The following is a 17,457-nucleotide window of genomic DNA, read 5'->3' on the forward strand; positions in this document are numbered from 1 at the left end:
AAAACTCAGTGGAGTACTTAGGGTACAGAGTAGACAAAGATGGTTTATATCCAACCAAGGGAAAGCTGGATGCAATTAGAAATGCACCCATTTCCAAGAATGTCACTGAACTTCGATCATTTTTGGATCTTTTGAACTATTATGGGAAATTCCTATCAAATTTGGCGACAGTGTTACATCCACTGAATGAGCTGTTGAAAAAACATGTCCAGTGGAAGTGGTCAGAAGAATGCAACACAGCATTCAAGGAGTGTAAAAGCCAATTGGTAGAGAACACCATATTAGTTCACTGTGACGTATCTAAGGAGATCAAGCTAGCATGTGACGCCTCTCCGTATGGCGTTGGGGCAGTAATCTCTCATGTACTACATAGTGGGGAGGAGAGACCAATTGCTTTTGCTTCACGCACTCTGTGCCAGTGAGCGTAAAGAGAATCATGATGGAGATAGAGTAAGAGAAAGGTATGAAGTTAAATCAAAATGTGAGAGTGGAGAACCATCTCCATAAATGGTTAAAGTGGTTACCAGGAAGAGTGGTGAAAATATGTGACCCTCGCACATATTTGGTCAAGATGTTTGATCATGGACAAGTTAGAATTGTTCACATTGATATTTTACCTACAGATGTGGAAGAAGCTGAAAGTTGGAATGATTCAATTATTTCTGACTCATCAGATAGTTTTGTTGCAAGTAGAGTACCAGTAGCAAATCCTACATCAAATGTACTAGAAACAAATCCAAGAGAAAGTCAGAATTTAAGTCTGAGTCTGAGTCAAGCAGACAAACAGTCTGAAGTTGTAGAGAGTTCTAATGTAGATCAAGGGCATGCCTTGGAGGAAAACTTTCCTCAGGATCAGCCTAGAATGAGTAAGTTTGACACGGTATCCTCGTCGAAACAGAAAACCAGTGATTAAGTTTGATTTGTAAATATGATAAATTAAGTCCATACCTTTTGTTATGTATAACCATGCAAGTTTTGTCTGATGATTGTTTGTTATAATTACTCCTTCATTAAGGAGGGAGAAGTGTAATAGAGGTTCCAGCTAGTGGACTGCTGCTGTGTGGTAATGCAGCCTCTGCTGTTTACAATAAGAAAAGGATTGGAGCCATTTTATAAAGACTGAGTCTGTTGTGAGGTCGTAAGGAAGGTACCACAGGAGGGAAGACAGGGTAAGTGGGAGGATCACCTGCTTGACAATAGATTCGCAGTGGCATTGGTTGGAGGTTCAATGGCTGGTTGCCCAATTGGCCAGTTAATGGGGCATGGCACAAAGAGAGCTAAAAACTCTGCCAATACATAAAAATAGGGAGACTCCACAGTGTGAGCATCTTTTTGTGGTGTGATCGTGTAATTGAGTGCATTTTTCACTCGGAGACTCAAGTGAATCCTGAGTGAAAGTCTCAGACGACGAACCCTCCGATGGTGAATTTGCAGAACTTAGCCTGATATCTCCTGATGTTGCTTAGTCACAAATTCTGTCTGATGACACTCCTGTGAAGCGCCTTTGGTTGTTTTAGAACGTTAAAGGTGCTATATAAATGCAAGTTGTTGTTAGCCGGGTCCCACAAGGTGGAGGATGCAGATGGAAAACTGACAACAGTAGGTTCACTCCCATATTGTTTTATTGTCAAGCAGGTGATCCTCCCACTTACCCTGTCTTCCCTCCTGTGCTATCTTCCTTACGACCTCACAACACACTCAGACTTTACAAGATGGCTCCATTTCTTTTCTTATTGGTGGATCAGTGCCTATGGAATATTTGCAGGATGAGCTATCCCACCTTCAGATTGAGGAAGATTCATCGGTTGTACACAGCCTGGGTTTTTTTAATCGCCATATTCTTCACACAAAAAAACAATGAGGCAAAAATCTTTAAACAGGAAAACACACTGAGATATAAAACACATGTTAAAAGACACTCTGAAGCATATGCTAATTTATGCATCATTAGGAAGCTTAAAAGCTATTAGCATAACATTACTTATAAAGCTCCACTAATGCGCATTTGTAGCACTGGGAACCACAGATCTTTTCAGAGCTCCAAGCTCCCCATGTATCAGATGGTTAGTGTCCTTCCCGATTTACTACCGAAAGGGAATATGTTCGATTTCTGGTCTGTGTAGAACTGGCTGATATCAGCCAGGGTGATAGTAGGGGCACTCGCATTGTCTTTCACTACCACTGGCCAGAGAGGGAGTAAAGAAATGAGCCAGGGAACTCTGGCCCTGAAGGCTAAGCAGGGACCCACAGTGGAAAATACACAGGCGTGCACATTGAGAAGGACCAGATCTGACTCAACAGTGACAGCCCTGTTGCCAAATAGCCTGCTGACACCAATTGTTTCGGGTCACACTTGAGGAACATTTACTGGGGTGAGGTACCAGGAGGCTGCTGGGATCTATGGAACTAGTACCCTCTCATCAGAGGAGGGGCGTATACAAGTGAGAAAAAGGAACATGTTTGCTCTGTAGAAGACTTTGTGAACATTGCTGTTTTCTTCAGGGTGTTGGGATTTACTAACCTCTGTATTCTCTCTCCTAGCCTTCAGTTGAACAGGTTAGATAACAACGTGGCTGAGGAGCTTGCAGCTGGACTTGTATGCTGTCCCAGTATTGAAGAGGTCATGTAAGTATTACATCTCTCGGGTGCAAAGTAGCTGTGTGGCTGCTGGTATCTGCATATTCAAATTAATTGAGGCTTCAGCATAATGCTGTTGCCACGGTTTTAATCAACAACATCGCGCTGACTGGCTGTCATTTCGTGACACGTGAACAGATTTTGAGTTAGTCGTAGAAAGGTTGAATTTAACAGTTTCCTTCCTGTTTCTCGCACTCTTCAGTGACTGTATGTAAATTCAACATTTGTTACTTTGTTTAGAATGAACTCATTGTTCAAACACTAAAGAGCCCTCTCTCCTTTCTCTAGTGGACATTCAGCCTATTCCGCTGTACGTTTCTCCAGTGCCGACCCAGACCCAGTGCCAAGCTGCCAATTGTGGCTAAGATGGCGGCAGCCAATGCAACCATCCAGATTGTACAATACAGACGCATTTTTCTTTTTTTATCCCTCTTATAGTGACGGGTCTTGCAGACATGTGTCCCCTATTTGGCCTGGTGATTGGTTTTATAGCCCCTTGCAATATATCTCTTGAAAATCCCAGCTGTGGGCATCATACATCTCCCACAATGTATCCTTCATCCGACCCCAAAGAGAATTCCATGCTTAATAGATCATTTTAAGGGTATTTGACAAATAGTACTTCATCCAGAAAAGGTTAAAATCAGAGCTTGAAGGCAGTCTCAGAATGCTACATCTGAAGCTCAGCCCTTGGCCCTTCATCATCATAGGCAGTCCCTCGAAATCGAGGAAGACTTGCTTGCACTCCAAAAATGAGTTCTTAGGCACACATAGTGCTTGAAAGCAAAGGCTCGAGATCTTGGGTGGACCAAAAAGATCCCGTGGCACTATTTGAAGAAGAACAATGCAGTGCTGTTGATTTAGCCCCGCTTTGTAAATGTGGAACCCCAGCATATTGCAGAAGCATTTCCACTCGAAGTGTTTCTGTAATATGAAGGAGTGAATGCTGTTGAAACATCAAATATTGAACCATGAGCCGCTTCCTACATTCAGCAGGATGACTCATGAGTTCCGGGTTTTTCCCACTCGTGGGAGGAAGTTGCTGGTCTGTGATGCCATATATCCTACAGTTTGATGACTGAGATCCTGAAGAAAGATGTTCTTGAAAATTCTAATCATGCCCACTTTTTCCTGCACTTCCTCACAGCTTGTCCTGGAATAACATCAGTGATGAGGGTGTGGTGAGACTGGCTGAAGTGCTACCAAGAATGCTGCATTTAAAGAAACTTGAGTGAGTACAACACTGAACCCCAGTGACGGATAATGTTGGCAGGGCTCTGAGCTGGTGCATAGCATTCAACAAAAAGAGTCTTCACTTTCAACAGATACAACGGCACACTGTGTAGGGGCTGACAATAATATGTAGGATTTGGACATCATCAGCCACTAAATGAACATTAAGGCGGATTGCAAAAGTTTCTATAGGTATGTAAAGAGAAAAAGGTTAGTAAAGACAAACGTAGGTCCCCTGCAGTCAGAATCAGGGGAAGTCATAATGGGGAACAAAGAAATGGCAGACCAATTGAACAAGTACTTTGGTTCAGTATTCACTAAGGAGGACACAAACAACCTTCCGGATATAAAAGGGATCAGAGGGTCTAGTAAGGAGGAGGAACTGAGGGAAATCTTTATTAGTCGGGAAATTGTGTTGGGGAAATTGATGGGATTGAAGGCCGATAAATCCCCAGGGCCTGATGGACTGCATCCCAGAGTACTTAAGGAGGTGGCCTTGGAAATAGCGGATGCATTGACAGTCATTTTCCAACATTCCATTGACTCTGGCTCAGTTCCTATCGAGTGGAGGGTAGCCAATGTAACCCCACTTTTTAAAAAAGGAGGGAGAGAGAAAACAGGGAATTATAGACCAGTCAGCCTGACCTCAGTAGTGGGTAAAATGATGGAATCAATTATTAAGGATGTCATAGCAGCGCATTTGGAAAATGGTGACATGATAGGTCCAAGTCAGCATGGATTTGTGAAAGGGAGATCATGCTTGACAAATCTTCTGGAATTTTTTGAGAATGTTTCCAATAAAGTGGACAAAGGAGTACCAGTTGATGTGGTATATTTGGACTTTCAGAAGGCTTTCGACAAGGTCCCACACAGGAGATTAATGTGCAAAGTTAAAGCACATGGGATTGGGGGTAGTGTGCTGACGTGGATTGAGAACTGGTTGTCAGACAGGAAGCAAAGAGTAGGAGTAAATGGGGACTTTTCAGAATGGCAGGCAGTGACTAGTGAGGTACCGCAAGGTTCTGTGCTGGGGCCCCAGCTGTTTACATTGTACATTAATGATTTAGACGAGGGGATTAAATGTAGTATCTCCAAATTTGCGGATGACACTAAGTTGGGTGGCAGTGTGAGCTGCGAGGAGGATGCTATGAGGCTGCAGAGTGACTTGGATAGGTTAGGTGAGTGGGCAAATGCGTGGCAGATGAAGTATAATATGGATAAATGTGAGGTTATCCACTTTGGTGGTAAAAACAGAGAGACAGACTATTATCTGAATGGTGCCAGATTAGGAAAAGGGAAGGTGCAACGAGACCTGGGTGTCATGGTACATCAGTCATTGAAGGTTGGCATGCAGGTACAGCAGGCGGTTAAGAAAGCAAATGGCATGTTGGCCTTCATAGCGAGGGGATTTGAGTACAGGGGCAGGGAGGTGTTGCTACAGTTGTACAGGGCCTTGGTGAGGCCACACCTGGAGTATTGTGTACAGTTTTGGTCTCCTAACTTGAGGAAGGACATTCTTGCTATTGAGGGAGTGCAGCGAAGATTCACCAGACTGATTCCCGGGATGGTGGGACTGACCTATCAAGAAAGACTGGATCAACTGGGCTTGTATTCACTGGAGTTCAGAAGAGTGAGAGGGGACCTCATAGAAACGTTTAAAATTCTGACGGGTTTGGACAGGTTGGATGCAGGAAGAATGTTCCCAATGTTGGGGAAGTCCAGAACCAGGGGTCACAGTCTAAGGATAAGGGGTAAGCCATTTAGGACCGAGATAAGGAGAAACTTCTTCACCCAGAGAGTGGTGAACCTGTGGAATTCTCTACCACAGAAAGTAGTTGAGGCCAATTCACTAAATATATTCAAAAGGGAGTTAGATGAAGTCCTTACTACTCGGGGGATCAAGGGGTATGGCGTGAAAGCAGGAAGGGGGTACTGAAGTTTCATGTTCAGCCATGAACTCATTGAATGGCGGTGCAGGCTAGAAGGGCTGAATGGCCTGCTCCTGCACCTATTTTCTATGTTTCTATGTATATGTATCTTCAAAGAAAAGCAATTCTTCCGCTGGATATAAGTTCAGCCAGTTTGCAGTATAAATGTATAGGAGATCATATAGGGACCAACGCAAGCCACACTATCCTAAACATGTGCGATTTGTCAGCTTTTGTTTCTGGAAATAAGTAAAAAGATATCCTGGTTGATACTGTTGTATAGTTGTATGTTGCTGTTTTTTTGATTATTAGTAGCTGGAAGTGTATAATGATGAGCATAAATGCCTTTCATGCCATGTCATTGTGGCTGTAACCATACACTTTAGTTGGCAGTATTACAAGTTGTAGTTGTAGCATTAACTGCAGTACTTGTACATATGACTATCAGATAAACAGGAATGGTACAATTTTTAGCATGATTCTGTAGGTGGCGGTGCTGTGATGAACTGAAGTTGCAGATAATTCATGTTGACAGCTCTGTATGATTCACTGTTGACTTTTCCTCTCCTATATGCATATTGGTTCTTTAGTGTGCCAACAGTTCAAGGGTTCAGAATGCATCCTGAATTTAAATTTAGTTAATTAAATAAAAATCTGGAATAAAAAGCTAGTATCAGTAATGGTGAACGTGAAACTACCGGATTGTTGTAAAAACCCATCTGGTTCACGAATGTCCTTTAGGAATAGAAATCTGCTGTTCTACCGGCCTGGCCTATATGTGACTCCAGGCCCACAGCAAAGTAGTTGACTCTTAACTTGGGATTGGGGGTAATGTATTGATGTGGATAGAGAACTGGTTGGCAGACAGGAAGCAAAGAATGGGAATAAACGGGTCCTTTTCAAAATGGCAGGCAATGACTAGTAGGGTACTGCAGGTTTCAGTGTTGGGACCCCAGCTATTTACAATATACATAAATGATTTAGACAAAGGAATTGAATGTAATATCTCCAAGTTTGCAGATGACACTAAGCTGGGTGGCAGTGTGAGCTGTGAGGAGGATGCTAAGAAGCTGCAGGGTGACTTGGACAGGTTAGGTGAGTGGGCAAATGCATGGCAGATGCAGTATAATGTGGATAAGTGTGAGGTTATCCACTTTGGTGGCAAAACAGGAAGGCAGATTATTATCTGAATGGTGACAGATTAGTAAAAGGGGAAGTGCAACGAGCCTTGGGTGTCATGATACATCAGTCATTGAAAGTAGGCATGCAGGTACAACAGGCAGTTAAGAAAGCAAATGATATGTTGGCCTTCATAGTGAGAGGATTTGAGTATAGGAGCAGGGAGGTCTTGTACAGGGTCTTGATGAGACCACACCTTGAGTATTGTGTGTAGTTTTGGTCTCCTAATCTGAGGAAGGACATTCTTTCTATTGAGGGAGTGCAGTGAAGGTTCACCAGACTGATTCCCAGGATGGCAGGACTGACATACAAGAAAGGCGGGATCGACTAGGCTTATATTCACTAGAATTTAGAAGAATGAGAGGGGATCTCATAGAAGCATATAAAATTCTGATGGGATTGGACAGGTTAGATGCAGGAAGAATGTTCCCGCTGTTGGGGAAGTCCAGAACCAGGGGTCACAATCTAAGGATAAGGGGTAAGCCATTTAGGACCGAGATGAGGAGAAACTTTTTCACCCAGAGAATTGTGAACCTATAGAATTCTCTACCACAGAAAGTTGTTGAGTCCAGTCCATTGGATATATTCAAAAGGAAGTTAGATGTGGCCCTTACGGCTAAATGGATCAGGGAGTATGGAGAGAAGGCAGGAATGGGATACTGAAGTTGCATGATCAGCCATGATCATATTGAATGGTGGTACAGGCTCGAATAGCCGAATGGCCTACTTCTGCACCTATTTTCTATGTTTCTAGGTTCACCCTGAGTTGTACCAACCACTACAAAGAAGTATCACCACTGGGACTGCAGCGGTTTAAGAAGGCAGCTCACTATCACCTTCTCAAGGGCACGTAGGGATGGACAATAAATGTTGGCCGTGCCAGTGATGCCCACATCCCCCGAACAAATATTTTTTTAAATCCCTACAGTCCCAGAAACTTAAAACTCCAATGGGCCTGAATTTGTGATCCCCACGGGCGGGTACGAGGGGTGCACGTGCTGGTGGGGTCCCGGCGAAGCGCATGCGCCTAAACCCGGAACTTGTGATCTGTCTTCTCTTGACAGATCCACTGCATCCAAAAGTAAAGGGCCTCGTGGGTGGAGCGTCTATTTGCTCAACTCCTGCCCAGCGAATGTTCTTCAAATTCCTACAACTGATAAAAGCAAGCGTAAAGCCTGTTTTTAGCAGCGTAAGACTTTTAAAGCACAGAAAAATAATGAAACTTTCAAAATCCTGTTAAATAAAGAAAGTTTATTTTTAGACCCTTTAGGATATGTAAATTTATTTTGCAAAAAATTAAGTTTTTGTTTTAAATAATTAATTAAATTCCATTTGTATTAATTTGAAATATGTGATGTTTTGTTTTACTTACAGTGTATCCGAGTTTTTGGGGGTATTTCCAATCATACTTATGGTAGTTCTGTATATGTGGATCTTACAAGTATGAATGGGGAACCCGATTCTGATAGGTTAGGCTGGTGATCCCAGTGATGCGTAGGAAACCCTTATGCTCCTGGGATATGTGAGCCTCCATGAAGGCCAGGACTACAAGTCTCTGAACCCCCGGGACCACCAGGTACTTTCATTGAAATTTTTGCAGTAGGAGGCATCCGCCCACGGGAAGCCTCCGACCACAAATTCTGGACCATTGTATTAACTGTCATGACTACTGATTGACTGTGATCGCTGCTCCCCTAACATTGTTTGAATCCTGGCCCTTAACCAGTCATTCTTCCTATTGATGGTTGCACGGATGCAAGCAAATGTTGGGGAGGTAGAACCACAGGGAAAACTGGAACATTATTAATTACTTCACTCTCATTGGGTCTATGATATGGACATATTTCTAACATCAAGTATTCTCAAAGAAGCATCCATTTTGGGGTTTCATGGCACAGACAAGGTGCACTGCAGCAACTCGCCAATGCTTCTTCGGCAGCACTTCCCAAACCCACGTCCTCTACCACCTAGAAGGACAAAGGCAGCAGGTGCATGGGAATACCACCACCTTCAAGTTCCCCTCCAAGTTACACACCATCCTGACTTGGAAGTATATCGCCCTTCCTTCATTGCCGCTGGGTCAAAATCCTGGAACTCCCTCCCTAACAGCACTGTGAGAGTACCTTCACCTCACAGACTGCAGCAGTTTAAGTGGCGGCTCAGCGCCACCTCCTCAAGGGCAGTTAGGGACTGGCAATAAATGCTGGCCTTACCAGCAATGCTCACATCCCAGGAACGAATTTTTAAAACACAATCTTGACGCTTCTTACTACAACTAATCATCTGAGAATTCCCCAGCACTTATCCCGGCTATTTTTCTTACTGTCTTGTACTTTAACTTCTTGTTCATCTCATATAGTGAAATGAATAACATAATTTATAAATCAAAGAAGGAACACAAAAGAATACAAAGATTTAAGAATAAGTAATGTTTTAATAAAAACTACTTCTGTTATGTTTCTACAATATCGACCGCAATGAGGAACACCAAGTAAATATCACTAATGCCACATTGATATAAATAACTTGTAACTAAAGTTTTCATACAATTCAATGACTTTTTACAATACACAGCAAGTTATAAAAATAATAAATAAAATAAAATCAAAACCGAATTCAATTCACTGACTCCCACACCCCGCCACAGAAGCCCACCATCAGTCCTCATGGACAAGCAGCCCGACTCCCAGAACAAAACACAATGGCCCATAGAAACATAGAAAATAGGTGCAGGAGTAGGCCATTCGGCCCTTCGAGCCTGCACCACCATTCAATGAGTTCATGACTGATCATTCCCTCAGTATCCTTTCCTGCTTTCTCTCCATACCCCTTAATCCCTTTAGCCATAAGGGCCACATCTAACTCCCTCTTGAATACATCCAATGAACTGGCATCAACAACTCTCTGCAGTAGGGAATTCCACAGGTTAGCAACTCTACTGAGTGAAGTAGTTTCTCCTCATCTCAGTCCTAAATGGCTTAACCCTTATCCTTACACTGTGTCCCCTGGTTCTGGACTTCCTCAACATCGGGAACATTCTTCCTGCATCTAACCTGTCCAGTCCTGTCAGAATTTTATGTGTTTCTATGAGATCCCCTCTCATCCTTCTAAACTCCAGTGAATAAAGGCCTAGTTGATCCAGTCTCTCCTCATATGTCAGACCAGCCATCCCGGGAAACAATCTGGTGAACTTTCGCTGAACTCCCTCAATAGCAAGAACGTCCTTCCTCAGATTAGGAGACCAAAACTGAACACAATATTCCAGGTGAGGCCTCACCAAGGCCCTGTACAACTGCAGTAAGACCTCCTTGCTCCTATACTCAAAACCCCTAGCTATGAAGGCCAATATACCATTTGCCTTCTTCACCGCCTGCTGTACCTGCATGCCAACTTTCAATGACTGTTGTACCATGACACCCAAGGCTCGTTGCACTTCCCCTTTTCCTAATTTTCCTAATTCAGATAATATTCTGCCTTCGTGTTTTTGCCCCCAAAGTTGATAACCTCACATTTATCCACATTACACTGCATCTGCCATGCATTTGCCCATTCACCTAACCTGTCCAAGTCACCCTGCAGCCTCTTAGCGTCCTTCTTGCAGCTCACAACGCCACCCAGTTTAGTCTCATCTGCAAACTTGGAGATATTACACTCAATTCCTTCAACTAAATCATTAATGTATATTGTAAATAGCTGGGGTCTCAGCACTGAGTCCTGTGGCATCCCACTAGTCACTGCCTGCCATTCTGAAAAGGACCTATTTATCCGACTCTCTGATTCCTGTCTGCCAACCAGTTCTCTATCCACGTCAATACATTACCCCCAATACCATGTGCTTTAATTTTGCACACCAATCTCTTGTGTGGGACCTTGTCAAAAGTCTTTTGAAAGTCCAAATACACCACATCCACTGGTTCTCCCTTGTCCACTCTACTCGTTACATCCTCAAAAAATTCCAGAAGATTTGTCAAGCATGATTTCCCTTTCATAAATCCATGCTGACTTGGACCGATCCTGTCACTGCTTTGCAAATGCACTGTTATTTCATCTTTAATAATTAATTCCAACATTTTCCCCACGACTGATGTCAGGCTAACCGGTCTATAATTACCCGTTTTCGCTCTCCGTTTTTAAAAAAGTGGTGTTACATTAGCTACCCTCCAGTCCATAGGAACTGATCCAGAGTCTATAGACTGTTGAAAAATTATCACCAATGCATCCACTATTTCTAGGGCCACTCCCTTAAGTACTCTGGGATGCAGACTATCAGGCCCCGGGGATTTATCAGCCTTCAATCCCATCAATTTCCCTAACACGATTTCCCACCTAATAAAGATATCCTTCAGTTCCTCCTTCTCACTAGACCTCGGTCCCCTAGTACTTCCGGAAGGTTATTTGTGTCTTCCTTTGTAAATTCACCTGAATCTGACTGCAAGGGACCTACGTTTGTCTTCACTAATCTTTTTCTCTTCACATATCTATAGAAGCTTTTGCAGTCAGTTTTTATGTTCCCGGCAAGTTTCTTCCATACCCTATTTTCCCCCTCCTAATTAAACCCTTTGTGAATTCTAAATTTCTCCCTCCAGCGAAGTCAAGGCGTTCGCCGCTGGCCCCGAAGGAAGCTTCCCACAAGCATCTCGCGATCTTTGTGGCGAGAAGTTCGGCTTTACTGACGTGCAGTTCAGATCAACGTAGTGTAGTGCGAATCCCATAGCGAGAGTTGCTGTGATGTCAACAAACGGTCTCATCATTATCATAGGCGGTCTCTCGAACGAGGATGACTTGCTGCCAGTCCTGAACTCCAATCTAAGCAGCCAATCACAATGTAGAAATCTCACAGATAGGGAACCTGGAAATAGGAAGTACTAATAAACAATTACTTTAAAAAAATTTACAGAGAGCAAATAAATATTGGGACATATACATTGGGTTAAGGTAGAAGCTGAAATATCAAGAACAAACTTAAAAAGAAACGTTTTTAATTAATTATAAAATCTAATCATTTTTAACTTAATAAAAAAAATTGACATTCTACCAATATAAAATTAATTTTTCAGAGCCAGAAGGGTTGTTCATCAGTAGTTATTACTCAGATCACCATTACAAACCCAGTTACACCCCATTTGAATGGATCTAATTTTTTATGGGCTTTCGAGCAGCGATATTTATTCGTAAAATGGGAAGTTTTCATCAGATCAGTGATCTCACTGATTGCCGGCTCTGGATGGGGATGGAGGGGTGGGGAAGGAGGGACACAGCACAGCCAGTGGAGGAGCAGTAACTTAAGAAGTTATACATTTGGCTGCGCATGTGCTAAATCCTGAAGTTGTGGTCAGTTTCAAAGGCAAAATGACGGTGAACGCTGCCAGTTCACCCTCGTCAGGACTGCAGGTTCTGGGCCAATATATGACAGCACACAGGACCCAGAGTTTCCAGCCGGTTTTAATTAGCCCCCATGCCATCATCCGCAGAAGCAGTAAGTTCCAAATAACAGGGGTCATTACCAGCAGGGCTCCAACAATGTGGTTTGGTTGCAAGCCATGACAGCCTGGTACTGTGCAGCATCAGGTGATTGTGGTGATGTTGGTGTGCTTAGTGATGATGCTGTTGGGGCTGATCGTGGTGGGATTCTAAGGACAAAGGAAAGATTTTTTCAAGGGCACCGAGGCTGCTGGAATAGATGGCAGGTGAGGTGTAGATGACAGAAGCGATCTGTCAATGGTGAGAGAGGTTGCTCCAAGGAGGTGACAGTGAATAGAGAGTTCACTGCAGACACTTCCATAGTGCATACAGCTCAAATACTCTTCCAAAACCAGAAGGCTTCAGCTTCTGACATTGGAAAGTGAACAGCTGTGAAATGGTAGCTTTTATACCACTTCTGCAGCTGTCAGCTAGTCAAAGTGATGGAGAGTCACTGAGAACCCGACACACTTACCTGGAGTGAAACCTGAGGCACGGCAAACCCATCAAAAGGTTGGTAAAATTGTAGGCGCCTGCTTTTAACCATCTTAACTACCATTTAAGTACCTTTTAATTATGTGAATTACCTATTCTGCCACTTGCTGTCGGGTCTGCGATCCAAACACACGTATGACAGTCAGAAAGTCACACGGAGGTGGGTTTAGAGCGGGATACTGACCCACTGTCAATGAGGGTCATTTTGACAGCGGGCCGGCCTCCAAACCCACACTCGCAGGGCTGGGAAGATTCCGGCTACGAGATGCACTGCAGCAACTCGCCAATGCTTCTTCGGCAGCACTTCTCAAACCCACGTCCTCTACCACCTAGAAGGACAAAGGCAGCAGGTGCATGGGAACACCACCACCTTCAAGTTCCCCTCCAAGTTACACACCATCCTGACTTGGAAGTATATCGCCCTTCCTTCATTGCCGCTGGGTCAAAATCCTGGAACTCCCTCCCTAACAGCACTGTGAGAGTACCTTCACCTCACAGACTGCAGCAGTTTAAGTTGCGGCTCAGCGCCACCTCCTCAAGGGCAGTTAGGGACTGGCAATAAATGCTGGCCTTACCAGCAATGCTCACATCCCAGGAACGAATTTTAAAAACACAATCTTGACGCCTCTTACCACAACTAATCATCTGAGAATTCCCCAGCACTTATCCCGGCTATTTTTCTTACTGTCTTGTACTTTAACTTCTTGTTCAGCTCATATAGTGAAATGAATAACATAATTTATAAATCAAAGAAGGAACACAAAAGAATACAAAGATTTAAAAATAAGTAATGTTTTAATAAAAACTACTTCTATTATGTTTCTACAGTATCGACCGCAATGAGGAACACCAAGTAAATATCACTAATGCCACATTGATATAAATAACTTGTAACTAAAGTTTTCATACAATTCAATGACTTTTTACAATACACAGCAAGTTATAAAAATAATAAATAAAATAAAATCAAAACCAAATTCAATTCACTGACTCCCACACCCCGCCACAGAAGCCCACCATCAGTCCTCATGGACAAGCAGCCCGACTCCCAGAACAAAACACAATGGCCCATAATTTTCAGTCACCAGCGAAGTAAAGGCGTTCGCCGCTGGCTCCGAAGGAAGCTTCCCACAAACATCTCGCGATCTCTGTGGCGAAAAGTTTGGCTTTTCCGACTTGCAGTTCAAATCAACGGAGTGTAATGGGAATCCCATAGCGCGAGTTGGTGTGATGTCATCAAATGGTCTAAGCAGCCAATCAGAGTGTAGAATTCTCACAGGCAGGGAACCAGGAAATAGAAAGCACTAATAAACAATCACTTAAAAAAAAACATTACAGAGACCAAAATAAATATTGGGACATATACATTGGGTTAAGGTAGAAGCTGAAATATCAAAAACAAACTTTAAAAAAATTCGATGGACTGCCCACTGCCACCAACATTCTTCCTCGAGTTATGCCCAGTGCCACTTTCGATTTGGGCTGGAGCGGGCGGGAGGGGAGAACGACCGGGAGGCGTCAGTGGACTCCCGATGCTGAGTTGCCATATTGATGTGGGCGGGAGTCGGTACCAGAATGGAGATGGACCGCTGGCTGGAGGCTGGTTTGTCCCCAATGGTGAGTATGAAGAAATTTTTGAAAAGGTGAGTAAACATTGTATAATTTTTTTCTTTACAGGGACTTACCTGGATGGAGTCCCCTGAAGATCGTGAGATTCTTTTTTTTTTTATGCTTTTCCTTTTCAGCTCTTCGCCCGTCCGTGGGTCCGACTCCATCCCGAGACTGGGAGCTCCCGCCGGCTGCCGCCAGTCTGAGCGGCAAAGACACTTGCCGCCCAAGTGCCGCCGAGGATGCAGTCGGGCCCACGGAGGGTCAAAGACCTGAAAAGCAAAAGCATTGAAAAAAACTGTTTTTAATTCATTTTAAAATGTAATCATTTTTACTTAATGGAAAAATTTGACATTCTACCAATATTAAATTAATTTTTCAGGGCCAGAAGGGTTGTTTATCGGTAGTTAGAAACCCAGTTCCACCTCTTTTGAATGGGTCTAACTTTTTATGGGCTTTCTAGCAGCGATATTTGTTCAGAAAAGGGGAAGTTTTCGTCAGATCAGTGATTTCACTGATTGCCGGCTCTGGGCTGGTGCCCAGTGAGGGAGGGGGTGGTGACACAGCGCAGCCTGTGGAGGAGCAGTAACTTCAGAAGTTATGCATTTGGCTGCGTATGCGCTAAATTCTGAAGTTGTGGTCAGTTTCAAAGGTAAAATGACGGCGAACGCTGCCAGTTCACCCTCGTTAGGACCGCAGATTCTGGGCCAATATACGACAGCACACAGGGCCCAGAGTTTCCAGGCGATTTTAATTGGTCCCAATGCCGTCATCCTCAGAACCGCAATGAAACTGTAAATTCCAAATGACCGGGGTGGTTACCAGCAGGGCTCCAACAATGTGGTTTGGTTGCAAGCCATGACAGCCTGGGTACTGTACATGCGCCAACTATACCTGCAGGGACTGTTTCTCCTGAGTTGCCATCAACAGCACTCATGAGACCAAACTGTGCGGGAGGGTTGGGAACCCCACCCTGCCTCCACTCAGACTGTGTCGTCGTTCATACTCTATTATTGCAGTCAGCCCCATGACATAGAGACAAAATATATTCACATTTTGGCCATCTGAGCGAAGTCTGGACATCAGCTCTGCGCTCTATTCCATTGTAATCAAAAACCTGTGGCCTGCTATGTAATAATTTCTGCCATTGAAATATATTTGCAGCCTTTCATCAGGCTTAAGATTTGGAATCATTTAAAAACACCCAGATACATTTTAAACGGAATACTACAAGGCAATCTACCTTCGAACACTCATCACTGAAGCAAAATCTTTTTCCTTGGATCTCTTAAGTTTCCTTGATATTAACCTCGAACACAGTTAACCTTTAGCCCAGTGGAAATCTCAGAGAGCAAATGGAATACACAGTAGAACTAAGGCTTAAATTCATGTGTGAAATCTTTCTTTGGATAATGAAGGCTTGTTTATTTTTTGAATGACCTAATATTGTGTGAAGCGGAGGGATTGGCTTTATCTAACTCTCCAATTTTCAGCATGGGCCACAAGTGGACAAACACTCGATAAGTTTCTCCAAGTTCCTCTTTCTGCTGTTTTAATGGAAGAGTCAATCCATTCAGAATGTTCAAATATTTATCCACTTCTCTTTTCAAAGCTATTATGGATTCTATTTCACCACTGTTTCTGGTAGTGTTCCATGCCGTAACAACTCTCTGGATTAAAAAAAATTCTAACCTTTCTCATTGTTCTTTTGCTGATAATCTTAAATTTATGCCCTCTAGTTACTGACTCACCAGACAGTGGATATAGTTTCCCCCATTTCCATTATCAAAACTTCTCTCATTTTAACACCTCTATTGGATCTTTTTTGTTCTAATGATAAAAAGCCTCGATATTTCTCCAGTCTTTCCTTACATTTAAAGCCTCTCATTCCTCATATCATCTTCAGGATTCACATTGCTCCATATTGGAAATGGCATCAGAAAAAGTGACCATGTATAAACCCAATAAAATCTTCTCGTGAAGAGAGCTATAGTCAATCTCAGTCAGGGGGATAAATCCTTTTTCCAGCTAGCAACAAGAGCTGGTCATGTTGTGAGAATGGGTGGGAGAAAGGATCGGCTTTGCTCTCCAGTGAGCTGGCCCAGCAAGCTTCGGCTTGAGTCTTGTGGAATATCAAGGCTGGTCAGGGTCTTTGTGTTGTCCCACACTCCCAACGGGATGTGATCCTGAGTTGGGCCTTACATCATTTGATGCAGGTAAGGGGGCTGAGGTTTCTGGGTGCATGCCTCTTGCCATTTGTGTTCCATTAAGTCCTGGGTCTCATTCCCAGAAACTCTTCAGGTTGTCTGTGTCTTTTGTGTCACCAGGTGGAGAAGTATTTTGTGGGGCAATCGGGGGGTGGTCCCAGCCCCGACACCTCACCGTTTTGATTATGACATCTTGACACTGAATGCTTTGCTGTCCTGTCCCTTTGACCAAATCCCCAATATAACTTGTTTGCTGCTATTGCAAAAAAAACAGCCCAATATGAACATTTTCAATTGCCATGAATAGGTTTTAATCTCTTTTTTTTAAATCCAATTACATTCCCAAGTTCCAAGCAAACTATGGAAATCAAATGGAGGGTCCTTGTGAATTATCCTCGCAAAATGTTTTCTTAGTTTGGGGGTACGTGTGTTTTCTGTAGCTGTTGGGATATGGACATTATTCTGAATAACGAAACATTTTCCCACCTTTATTTCAGTTTGGAAGAGAACAAAATCACGGCAGCTGGAGCGGAAAAGCTAGCAGTGAGCCTCCAACAGTGCTCCTTTATTGAAGTCATTCGGTAAGTGGTGGAACAGCAGCTTATGTAATGAACTGACTCTTACACTGATGGATGACACAGCCTTGAGTGTCCTGAGAATGTGTGCATGTCAGTATATCCGCTAATTAAATATGAGATGGTGATCCTAAA

The 17,457-nt window shown here is 43.3% G+C and overlaps 1 protein-coding gene across 6 annotated transcripts in view; it reads left to right on the plus strand.

The window, feature by feature from the left end:
- nlrc5 (NLR family, CARD domain containing 5) overlaps positions 1 to 17,457 on the plus strand; it is a 198,200-nt gene that overhangs the window by 172,087 nt on the left and 8,656 nt on the right. For 5 of the 6 annotated variants that reach the window (XM_070896896.1, XM_070896890.1, XM_070896892.1 and 2 more), the window contains 3 exons: positions 2,542 to 2,625; positions 3,785 to 3,868; positions 17,245 to 17,328. In XM_070896896.1, coding sequence (XP_070752997.1) covers positions 2,542 to 2,625; positions 3,785 to 3,868; positions 17,245 to 17,328 — 252 coding nt within the window. Of the gene's footprint in view, positions 1 to 2,541; positions 2,626 to 3,784; positions 3,881 to 3,914; positions 4,005 to 17,244; positions 17,329 to 17,457 lie in introns of those variants that run through there. The other variant, XM_070896895.1, reaches the window with a different exon arrangement.

Source organism: Pristiophorus japonicus, chromosome 13, assembly GCF_044704955.1.
Source record: "Pristiophorus japonicus isolate sPriJap1 chromosome 13, sPriJap1.hap1, whole genome shotgun sequence".
NCBI lineage: Eukaryota > Metazoa > Chordata > Chondrichthyes > Pristiophoridae > Pristiophorus > Pristiophorus japonicus.